General features: G+C 36.9%; 1 protein-coding gene across 1 annotated transcript; it reads right to left on the bottom strand.

Moving 5' to 3' along the window:
* Positions 1-1,750: 1,750 nt before the first annotated feature.
* On the bottom strand, positions 1,751-7,637 carry LOC127809285 (probable cytokinin riboside 5'-monophosphate phosphoribohydrolase LOGL10). The gene is made up of 2 exons (XM_052348050.1): positions 6,984-7,637; positions 1,751-2,107 (listed from the first exon to the last, which is right to left on the bottom strand). Exons 1-2 carry the CDS (start codon positions 7,635-7,637, stop codon positions 1,751-1,753), a joined length of 1,011 nt encoding a protein of 336 aa, XP_052204010.1.
* Positions 7,638-12,932: the final 5,295 nt, after the last annotated feature.

Here is a 12,932-nt window from a genome sequence, read left to right on the forward strand (position 1 = left end):
TAGTAGGAGAGGAGGAGGAAGAAAGGTGCGAAGGAGAGACAGACCCTAAGGGTGCTACCCTATCCCTTTTCTTTTTTCTTGCTACTAAGATATTTCAATGATCATACTATGATTTGTTGATTTTGGCATGCAAAAATGTGACATTTCGAAAGAGTAATGTTGGGCAAGCTCGTTGATGACTCCCAACGGGCAGAGGAAACCCAATAGGAAGCTCAACCACAAGTTGCCCAGTGTTGGAAATGTATGCCCTAAAGACACGTTTTGTTTAATTTATGGTAATGATGTTTCTTTTATTCAGTTTATGGCACATTATTATTTGCATTTAATTGTTGGAAAGGTGTCCATGCTATTAAGTAAGTGATTCATGTGATGGGTCGTTCTTCACAGTTAGGCATGAATCATGGGTACTTAATAAGCAAGAAAATATTACTCTTGATCTTTTGATAGAACTGGGCATTCTATCATGATAAGATCATTGTGCAATAGATCCTAATGGAGGATGGCTTGCCTTAGCCAGTAAACAGTCTGTTTACTCTAATTGTACAAGCGCATTTGGAATGCGTAGAGTGGACCTGTGATAGAAGCTAATGACAAAGTACTAATTATCATGGAGCTAGTCTATCACTGCTACTACGTGGACGAGTACTCTAATACTTGAGTATTAGTTGGTGGTCTAGTGAACCTAGAGCTATATTCTTAGATTCATTGTAGGTGAGGTCTATCAAAGATCAATATCCTTTTGAGTTGGGAGTATGTTTTCTAATTAGCTAAGACAGACTAATACAAGATAGTTTCTGTGATTCACCCCCTTGTGATTGTCCAAGAATAATCGAATAATCCAGGGCCCTGGGAACGTGACTTAAGAGTGTGTGCTTCTGGGTAGCTCCCAGTGATAAGCAAGTACATTCGAGTAGTCACGGATTATTGGACTAGTGATCTAAGGATGGTAGAAGTCATTTAGAAAGGTGTTAGTACATTATTCCTTTCTAAATGATGGGTGTTACGCAGAGGGGTATTTTCATCATTACACTAGTAGGTCAAAGACATGGCATATGCAAAATTATTCGTGGGGTCAGTGTTACCATATGGTGATAGTTGGAACACTTAGAATGACAAAATATAGCTACTAGGTAGCAGGGATATTTTGGTCATTTTAGTAGCCGTGAATAATTTGTCTTTTGGTCCCCGGGGTAGCTCGATGTAACTCTTGTATTTTTTAATACATTTGGCTTGTTGGATGAATTACATTGAGAGAGAATTATTTTATTCAGAATGGTCCATAATTAATTGGGCTAGAATAAAATAATAGTTCATTAGGGTTTTAATTAATTAATTGGGCTAACCCAATTAGAAAATTAATTAAATGATCTTGGCTCATTAGGGTTTGGCCCACTAGGGTTTTAACCCTAGGGTTCTCCCTATATATTCTCTCATTATTTGTTTTTTCATCCAAGTTGTTTTTCATTCTTCTTCACCGAAGAAAGGCCACGAGTTCGAGTCATATTTCGGAAGATCGAAAGAAAGCCTCGAAGTTCTGATGCGAAGGAGCCGAAGGATAGCAGGACAGCCGTCGTCTCCACCACGCGAAGAAGCTACCGCGCATCTTGCCCCTATCGCCCCATTCTGACCGGTAATCCGCCGTAAAAGTAAGTCTCTTAGATTCTAATCAATACGAGGATCGTTTTTGATTAAAACGCTTCCGTTGCATGCTTTTGTATCCTCGTTTTTGATCCTTCACCCAGGCCCCTCCTCATTTTGAGGATATTGAAGAATAGGAGGTTTTCTTGGCTCGGAGGAACAAAAGGGCTAGGGTAGACGAAGATGGAATGAGCACGACGAGGGAGGCCCTAGATCCTATTTCTGACGACTTCTTCGACTTTCCCTCACTGAATCTTCCACCATCTCCCCAACCTTCAAGCAGATATGTCGAGGAGGGAGAAATACCATCACCGCCATCACCATTGAACCCAAGTATGCAGTCCACTTTGGAAGATGCCAGGGTCGCTAGGGTGGCGAGGAAGAGGTTGAGGCACAGGTTGAATTGGAGAGGTACCACAACCAGAATTGTGTCGTGTGCAACCTTCCCTTTCCATAACCAATAGAGCACCTAGAACAAAGAGAGATGGAATTAGAGTCTACGAGACACCTGCCCCTATTTCCTGACATAGGCTCAATCCATCAAGGAGAGGTGCCTTTACGTCATTAGTGGCTGAAGGGGGGTGAATTCCAGGTACGCCTTGGACTTTTGGATACAAACTCTATAAAGGAGCTAGGCATTGGGGCAAGACTAATCTATGCCACAGTAATGCCACGTGATGAACCAAATTACTCGAGGAGCACTCAGGAACAACTAAACATAGCAGGGAAATACTTGGTTGAGGTATGAAACATTTCAAATGTTTGTTGGTACTTTTCCTCCTTTTCATTATGGTCGCTAATATTAGGACTTTTGGCTTGATTGGCAGGGAATCCAACGATAAGTTATTGTGAAGGAGAATGCTCAGGCAAACTTAGCCAAAGTCGAGGCAGATGGGGACAAAATGATCCAAGATTTTCTACGCCTTAGAGATAGGCAAAGGCATTTGGAGCACAAGGTCTAAGACTTGGAAGACAGTAGGGACCAAGCCCAACGTCTCAACCAGGATGCTGAGAAGGTAAAGGGAGAGAGGGACTCCCCGAAGAACAAAGTAGAGCGGCTGAAGGGTGAGCTTAGGAAACAACAGGGGGTTAAGGTGGAACTCAAGGATGCCAATGCCTCAGTGATTTTTGAGCTCAACCATGCCCTAGAAGAAAGGAATGACTCACAGACTCAACTCCAGGAGACGAGGAGACAGGTTAAGGAACTTGCTTGTTGGCTCAAAGAGCTCGACACTAATGCCATTCAAGCTATAACGGTTAAAGAATACTGACTCTCCTAGGTGTGCTTTGAGGAAAAGGAGAGGTATGCCTCGAGCTTTATCAAATATGGATTTTACTTAACCTAGGGGTATCTAGAGAGAATGAGTCGAAGGGTTACCATTCTAATGTTATTTTCTTAACTGAGACGGTTAGAAGAGGTGACTGCACTCTCACCCTGCATTTAAAACACAAAACAAAACACAATAAAAATTTTATATTTTTTTTATTTATTTAGGCGAGAGGTTTATACTCGTCAGTGTACGAGTGCAGTTGTAGTCCAAATTTAAATTTATACTTTCTGGATAAGTCCAGGTCGTCCACTGAGAGATTTATTTATGGCAAAAGAAAAAGAATGTCACACACACACACACGCATTTAGATGGATTGATAACATGATTTTTTATAATTTTTTAGATAACAAATACTAGAAAATAAAGCAAGATAGAAGTTGAAATAAATACTAAACGTGAGAATATGAAATTGGAAAGTACTTGAGTTAAGACAATTTCAGTGCCAACCCGTTGATTCCCAAATATTAGCATAAAAGATTAGCAACATTAATTTAATTTCATATATGAGGATTTGTTATTAAATGCAATTAAAGATAATGATAGCTTTAGTTTAAGCAATCCCCATACATGATATGCGGGATTCTAATTTAAAAAACTACCATAAATTTAATTACAATTAATACACAAAACAACTAAATTAATCATCCGGGTTTGGGTATGATAGCGTTTCCAGTTCTAGTAACTCTCATGCGTGACATGAAAGCTCTAAGTTAGGTTTACGCTCCAATCCAAACCTAGTGATTTTTCAATAATCAAAACAAACTCATATTGAAGTTTAAACCAATGTTACTCATTTAAAGCGTAGCTTTCTTTGGGAATCATTGGCGTTAGACACTGTCCTTGCCTTAACCCAAGATTAGATTTAGCTACTCATCTCTATTAAATTAATTGACAACAATTTAAATGACATAATTTAAATAACAGAATTTAAATGACAGGAATTAAAATAGAAGAAACTAACCGGCCATTTAGGCGGTAGATAATTAAAATACAAGAATTAAAATTGCAAGAATTTAAAGGCATAAACTAACCGTCCATTTAGGCGGTGAACAATTAAATGACAAGAATTAAAATTGCAAGAATTTAAAGGCATAAACTAACCGTCCATTTAGGCGGTGAATAATAAAGTAATAATAAATGACATAAGAATTTAAAAGAAGAAAGGAAGAAAGGAAGAAAGTAAGATCACAAGAGAAAATACTAAAGAAAATGAGAGAGAACAAAAGCAATTCTCAAAGAGAGAATTCTAAGGAAATAACTAAACTTTGATTCAAGAATAATAATCACCCTTACAAATGCAATCAAGTGAGCTATTTATAGGCCACAAGATGCAATACAAACCACACAATTTCAATTATTCAATTAGACATAATTATATCTAATGGGCACTCACACACTTAAAGTTAAATGGATTTTAGCTATAATACACACCTAATATTAAATGGATTTTAGCTAAAATACATACCTAATAAAGCACTCATAAAGTTAAATGGATTTTAGCTATAATATCCACCTAATAGTTAAATGGATTTTAGCTAAAAAACATACCTAATAAAGCTCTCACATAAAAAATAAAAATAGATTTCTATAAATTGGTTTTTTAATCTTTATTAGGATTAAAAATAATCCTTGGGCCTTCTCCAAATAATATCTTCCATGGGTTGCTCAAATTGGGCCTTAATTCTTCATGGGCTTGAATTCTTCATGGATTTGATGTCTTCATGGACTTTAAATCTTCATGGGCTTGATTTCTTCATGGGTTTGATTTCTTCATGGATTTGATGTCTTCATGGACTTTAAATCTTCATGCCTAAAAAATAAAAATAAAAATAATTTAATGTTATTAAGAAATTATATATTATATATATGTATTACACATGGCACATATATATATTATATTATATTATATATATATTACATGCATGCACATAATGATGTATATGTATTATATATAATTTTATATATTATTATTATTATTATTAAATTTTACTTTAAAATTTCATTTCATTCATTTTTCAATTTAAACTTGCATATAACCATAAAATATATATTAATATCTAATTTAAACTATTTTTAAGATCAAAAGAAGGGTATAATTATAACAAAATTTTTATAAAATTAACCACTAATCATACCCCCCAACTTAAACATTGCTAGTCCCTTAGCAATCAGATTATACACCTACCAAACTTTATTCACAATAACTGTATGAATGTAAAAATTTCAAATTCGAAACCGAAATGCATAAAATTAAATAAATAATTTAGCATTCTAAATCAGATTTTTGGTTAAAGGTCATACAATCTCAGGAATGGAAATTAGGATAACCAACACACAGACTTACTCCCTCGAAGTTTTGACTTCAAATCTCACTATGGATTTTCTCTCCAATAAAAAGGATTCCTCAGGTGTACACACAAAGGGGTGCACCGTTATAAGAGTAAATGCAGAACAAGTTCAAAACTCGGTGCCATCCCAAATACAAGGAACGTATTTTCATGAAAGAACAAGGAAATTGACATAGCTTCATGATTGGAATAATGCTCTAGATGAGTAACTTCTGAATTTAAACATGATTCCCTACTCCAAACTCGAATTCTGAGATCACATGATTTATAGCATAAAATGGGACCAGACTGGGTTGTAATGGGGCTATGAGGTTAATACGGGTTGTCAAAGAAAAGGTAGATTATGGAAAGTGTGTGTGTCGGGATTTTTTTTTTTTTTTTAAGCAGTTATGCTGAATAGCTAAGAGAAGTTGCCCCATTTTTTTTTTCACTTTTTTTTTTTCTTTTCTTTTTTTTTTTTTCTCTTTTTTTTTTTTTTCTCTCTTTTTCTCTTTTTCTTTCTCTTTAAATATGAAAATAGATAGACAGATTAATTCCCAAAAACACACCAGGTTGGTCAAAATTCATATTGTTTTGGGTAAAACGAAGGTAGCGAAGAAAGTTGTACTACAAATGGCTCAAAAGGACTACCAAAGGAGGTTAATTTAAAGAAAGAAAAAGGTTTAATAAGCTCAAAATGAAAGAAATTGATCCCCCTATCATGCTTCTACAAAACGATGATACTCAGTCATCTAATTCAGAGTTTGAAACCAGTCAAACTTATCCGTTATCATACTAGACATTCAATGCGAATTGATGTTTTGAAGCCATTGAAAAGATAAGATAAACAATAAAGCATATTTAGAGTAAGTGTTATTTCACTCAGAATTAACGGTTATTAGGCTCAAACACTCACTTGGGTAATAGTCTCCACTTTTGTTGAGAGATCATACAGTGTACTAATCAGCTAATTACTGTTACCTTTGACTTTATGACCGATAACTAATTTTTAAATTTTGAATCCCCGATGAATGCAAATTACTTATTCTAATGCATATACGTTTTCAAATAAGAAATCAATGCATTCATGTTTCGTATTGCAAACTTAGCCGGCTATCAGTGCATAACTTCAAAGCTTTAGGAATAGCATTATTTAAAACACATAATTTTTTTTTTATTTTTTTATAAGAGTAGATAAAGACAATCAATTCCCACAAGACTACAAACTAGTAATTACAAACTCACAGTTAAATATAAACCAGATGATTCATGACTAGACCTTACACCCCCCAACTTGAATTGCAGTAATAAATCAGGGTTGTTAGGAATACCTGTAACTCCACAAGTCCATAGATTTGCTGTGAACTGCTAAAACTTAAACAACAAATGAGCACACCATATAGATATATATTTATATTTTCACACCAAAATAAAAATTTCATGCAAGTCATAAGATAAGCAAAATGCGTCTCAAGAGTACAAAAAGTACTCCTTACTCAGCCATCTTATCAAAGACTTTGCTAACAACATTCCACAGTTTTGTTTTTTTGTTTTTTTTTTGTTTTTTTTTTTTTTTTTCAAGAACACAACCAAAAAAATCCTGCAAGTTGTACAATAACTAGATGCGTCTCAAGAGTACAAAAAGTACTCCTTACTCAACCATCTTAATAAAGAGCATTTCTCACAGTGATAAATCTAAATTAATCGGACCCCTTGGGCGCTTGTTACTAATTGCCTTAGACCAGTCTATCCGAGGCTCATGAGGATCGTACTGTGGAACATAAGCATGTAATTTCTCTAACAGCTTATCAATGGTGGATGCAGAAATGAGAATCTTTCTTGCTGAACGAGAAATGAACTGTTGGTCCACAGCCTGATCAAGAAAAGAGAGTAACCCATCGAAAAAATGGTTAACATTTAAAAGTCCAATGGGTTTGGTATGGAGATTACTCTTGGCCCAGGAGATTATACAAAAGATTTCTTCAAGTGTTCCAAAACCTCCTGGTAAAGCAATGAAGGCATCTGACTGATAAATCTTACAAGCCATGCGCTCAGACATAGAAGTCGTTTCTATAAGTTGACCGCGTGTAATCCCGGAAATATGTGGTTCAGCTAAAGGGATTGGCATTATACCTACCACAGATGAATTTCCAAGATGTACAGCTTGTGAAACATAACCATTCAATCCACGACTTCCCCCTCCATATACCAAATTAATTTTTTTCTCTCCTAATTTTTTACCAAGTTCGTTCGCTGCAAGTGCGTAACAAATATCACTCCCAAGTTGAGAGCCACAAAGTACACATATGGTTTTAATTTGACGAACGAACTGCCCTTCCATGTTTGTTTCTTTTGTATGTCCTGAAAAGAAGTTTGGAGATCAAAAGTAGCTATACAACAATTCAACAAGAAATAAATACAAACAAAAATCTTGCGTATATATAAGTAGTTGTGATTGTGGCTCACATCTTCCTCTGGTTTTACGTCCAGAAACGGCTTAAACACTTTCTATGAAGTGGGGATAAGCTTCCCATCCAATTTTCTTATAGATTGGCAAACAGGGTCGTTTTTAGTCAGATTCCCAAGACTATAGCGTTGGTGGTCACTTCTGAACTGGGTCCATAAAGCAAGAAGTTCTCTTTGCACTATTCCACATGGATGCGTCTCAAGAGTCAATCGGATATCATCCAAAGACTCCTTACTCAGTCCATCCTTTATGAAACTAATTTTATCTTCTCGATTTATGGACGTAAACCCCACAGATTTGCATCGTGTGTTACAGGTCCATCGAGCACATTTGTAACAACCATTCACTCTTTTCGCTCTTCTTTTCTTCGAAAAACTACTCTTCCCTAAACCTGGAAAGTGCTTAAAACTCGGTGAAGTTTCACCAGCTAATCGAACTTTTGCTTCGATCAGCCAACGAATATCTTCAGGGATGTTATTAAGCATCAACAACCTAAGTCTTTCACACCTAGCAACATAAATTTTTTTCAAATCATTCTGCGGGAGAGATGGATAGTATTTGTGAATTTTTGAGAGATAAAAATCCATTTTTTTTTTTTTTTTTTTTTTTTAAATAACTATACTGAAAAGAAAGTAAAGAACTATAAACTTTGCAAAAGGGATGAGAGTACCTGATCGGAGGATAACACAAAGGAGAGAAGATTGAGCTCAAGAAGGGTGACTTGCCTCATACAGATATGGAGTCTCTTATAGAGCAACTTATTCTACACTCGAGTCGAGACATGTCACAATTACAGGGTCAGGCTTGGCGTCTCTTTTTCAACGCTTGGTGCCTCATTTTTCAACATTTGGCAGTGTGCCTTATCCTTTATAGGGCAGTGTGATTGCACTGCCCAAGAAAAGATAGCTACCACCAGCGTCAATTCTGTCTCTCTCAATTCAATTTTTTTTTTTTTTTTTTTATTATTTTATTATTTTTTTAATTTTTTTTATTCTTATTATTATTATTATTATTATTTTTTTTTTTTGATTTTTTTTTTTTAATAAATGTTTTGTTTTAGGGGCCCAATAAAATCATACATACCACACAAGACAATATTATCGAGTCTAACAAAATTATTTGCACAATAGATCAGTTTCAAACACCAATAAAATCAAGTACACCTTACCCCCCAACTTAAATTATGCATTGTCCTCAATCGACAATAAAAGGATAGAAGATAGGCATACCTGGTGGTCTTCAATGCATGAACTCGTATGCAAAAAAAATTTTATTTAGACTGCACACAGAGAAACACTATTTGAATCAAAGTTAATTAAGTAATGCAGAAAATGAACAACTTATATATATAATTCTTTATTATTATTTTTTATTTTTTTCTTTTTTTTTATTTAATTTTATTATTTTTTTTTTATTTTTTTTTTTCAGATCTATAAACATCCATTTAACCTAAATGGAAAGGTGGTCTTTTAACGTCAGATTCCCAGACGATAGGAAACTTTCCCTACTCATCAGATGATGATGGATCATCTAAATCCACAACTCCATCATTCTCCTCAACACTACCCTGGTATGGTTTCAACCTATGACCATTGACTGTTAGAAGCTGTCCTGACTCCGGATTTTCTATCTCAAATGCCCCATATCCTGAGATGGACTTGATTACAAAGGGGCCGACCCATCGAGACTTCAATTTTCCTGGGAATAGATGCAATCGAGAATCATACAAGAGTACCCGTTGCCCTACCTGAAAGCTTTTTCGAATGATGTGCCGATCATGTAACTCTTTCATGCGAACCTTGGCCAATCTTGCATTTTCAAATGCTTCATTCCGAATTTCTTCAAGTTCATTCAATTGGAGCTTCCTGGATAAGCCTGCTTCAGTTAGACTCTTGTTGATCTTATGAATTGCCCAATATGCTTTATGCTCAATTTCCACCGGCAGATGACAAGATTTACCGTATACTAGCCTATAGGGAGACATTCCCAAAATTGTTTTGTAAGCTGTTCTGTATGCCCAAAGAGCGTCTACTAGTCTTAAGGACCAATCCTTACGATTAGCAGCAACAGTCTTTTCCAATATGCGCTTAATCTCCCTATTGGCTAGCTCGGCTTGACCATTGGTTTGGGGATGGTATGGTGTTGCAACCTTATGCAGTACACCATATTTCTTCATTAATCCTGCCACAACTTTATTACAAAAATGGGAACCCCCATCACTGATGATTGCTCGTGGCATCCCAAATCGACTGAATATATTTTCTTTCAAAAATTTCACGACAGTCCTATGGTCATTTGTTCTGGCCGGGATTGCTTCTACCCATTTGGACACATAGTCAACAGCAAGTAAGATGTATTCATGACCAAATGAATTGACAAATGGGCCCATAAAATCCATACCCCAACAGTCAAAAACTTCTAACACTTGGATCGGATGTAATGGCATCATGTTTCTCCTTGACAGACTTCCTAACCTTTGACATCGATCACAATTTGAACAGAACTTGTACACATCCTTGAACAATGTCGGCCAATAAAATCCACTCTGAAAAATTTTTGCAACTGTTTTCTTGACAGAAAAATGGCCTCCACATGCAAGAGTATGACAGAAATTGATGACACTTTGTTGCTCATGATCGGGTATGCATCTACGGATGATTTGATCAGGACAATACTTGAAGAGGTAGGGCTCATCCCAAAAGAAGGTTCTGACTTTTCTGAAAAATTTATGCCTATCTTGCTTACTCCAATGGTCTGGGATCAGACCAGTTGCCAGGTAGTTCGCAATGTCAGCATACCAAGGGACAACAGATGATGCACGAATAACATTCACTTCAAACAGTTGCTCATCAGGGAAATTGTCATGAATTGGTTCATCAAATTGTGTGAGATCTTGACTTGGAATCCTTGACAAATGGTCAGCCACCACATTTTCTACTCCCTTCTTGTCTCTGATTTCAATGTTGAACTCTTGCAGGAGTAAGATCCATCGGAGCAGACGGGGTTTTGCATCTTGCTTTGTGAACAAATACTTCAGAGCAGCGTGATCAGTAAAAATGATCACTAGTGACCCTACGAGGTAAGATCGGAACTTGTCCAGGGCAAAGACAACTGCTAGTAACTCTTTCTCTGTAGTGGTGTAATTCTTTTGTGCCTCATTAAGAGTTTTGCTAGCATAGTATATCACATGAGGTTTCTTATCCTTCCTCTGCCCTAACACAGCTCCTACCGCGTAATCACTAGCATCGCACATAAGTTCAAACGGGAGGGACCAATCAGGGGACTGAATGATAGGTGCTGAAATGAGTGCATCTTTCAATTTATCAAAAGCATTTTGACAGGCAGGACTCCATTCAAACGGAACATCTTGAGACAACAAATGGCACAAGGGTCTTGTTATGGTGCTAAAGGAAGCAATGAATCTCCTATAAAACCCTGCATGTCCCAAAAAACTTCTGATGTCTTTCACATTCCTAGGGATGGGGAGTTTTTGAATTGTTTCAATTTTTGATCTGTCTACCTCCATCCCCCTAGATGAAACGATGTGCCCCAAGACTATGCCCTGTTTCACCATGAAGTGACATTTTTCCCAATTGAGTATCAGATTTGTTTCCTCACATCTTGCTAAAACCTTTTTCAAATTCTCCAAACAGGCCTCAAAGTTACTTCCATAAACAGAAAAGTCATCCATAAATACTTCAACAATCTGCTCAACCATTTCACTGAAAATGCTCATCATACACCTTTGAAAGGTGGCTGGAGCATTGCATAACCCAAATGGCATGCGCCTGTATGCAAATGTCCCAAATGGACATGTGAAAGTTGTCTTCTCTTGATCTTCTAGTGCAATTTCTATCTGATTGTACCCTGAGTACCCATCTAAGAAACAATAGTAGGCTTGGCCTGCTATTCTCTCCAGAACTTGATCCAAGAAAGGCAAAGGAAAATGATCTTTCCTTGTCACAGAATTGAGCTTTCTATAATCAATGCACATACGCCATCCTGTCTGGATGCGTGTGGGAATCAGTTCATTGTTCTCATTTTTTACAACAGTGACTCCAGACTTTTTGGGTACTACTTGTGTTGGACTTACCCACTTAGAATCAGAGATTGGGTAAATTATTCCAGCATCCAATAGCTTCAGCACTTCTTTTCTGACAACTTCTTTCATGTTGGGATTTAATCTCCTTTGCATTTGCCTAACTGGTTTTGCTCCTTCTTCCAAGAATATCTTGTGAGTACAGATCAAAGGGCTAATACCTTGCAAATCTGAAATGGTCCATCCTAATGACTTCCTGTGTGCTTTTAGAACTTTTATCAGTTGTTGCTCTTGCTGAGGTGTCAAACTTGAAGAGATCACTACTGGGAATGCTTCCCCTTCTCCTAGAAAGACATACTTCAAATCACTGGGCAATGGCTTTCTCTCAGGCGTGGACTGATGGCTATCAGGAGCCATGAGCTTACTGTCCAAGTTCCTTAATGGCTCTAAACCAGGCATCCATGTAGGCTTCTCACTTTCTTTGCTTATGACTTCCATTTCTTTTATTTCTTCAAAATCTTGACTTCCTTCTTTGGGTCTTCTCATGAACTCTTCAAAACAGTCATTGGTCAGTGTTTGGATCAAGTCTACCTCCTCCACTTCACTCTCAGTGTCCTGATGTTTGGCTACCCTAAAGATATTCATTTCTACAGTCATGTTCCCAAAAGATAGCTTTAACACACCATTCCTACAGTTGATGATGGCATTTGATGTGGCAAGGAATGGTCGACCTAAGATGACTGGCACAGGAGGTTGAGGCCCCTGATGCGGCTGGGTGTCCAAAACGATGAAGTCTACTGGAAAGTAGAACTTATCGATTTGTACCAGAACATCCTCCACAATTCCTCGTGGAACTTTGACTGATCGATCAGCCAGCTGAAGGGTCACTCTAGTAGGTTTAAGCTCACCTAATCCCAACTGTTGATACACACTGTATGGCAACAAATTGACACTAGCTCCTAAATCCAAGAGTGCCCGATCAACCTTTTGACTTCCTATGATGCATGTAATGGTTGGACAGCCTGGATCTTTGTATTTGGGAGGAGTTTTCAATTGGAGAATGGCGCTGACTTGTTCAGTCAAGAATGCCTTTTCATGCACATTTGTTTTCCTTTTGACAGTGCACAGAT

The sequence above is a fragment of the Diospyros lotus genome, chromosome 9 (assembly GCF_014633365.1).
Source record: "Diospyros lotus cultivar Yz01 chromosome 9, ASM1463336v1, whole genome shotgun sequence".
Classification (NCBI taxonomy): domain Eukaryota; kingdom Viridiplantae; phylum Streptophyta; class Magnoliopsida; order Ericales; family Ebenaceae; genus Diospyros; species Diospyros lotus.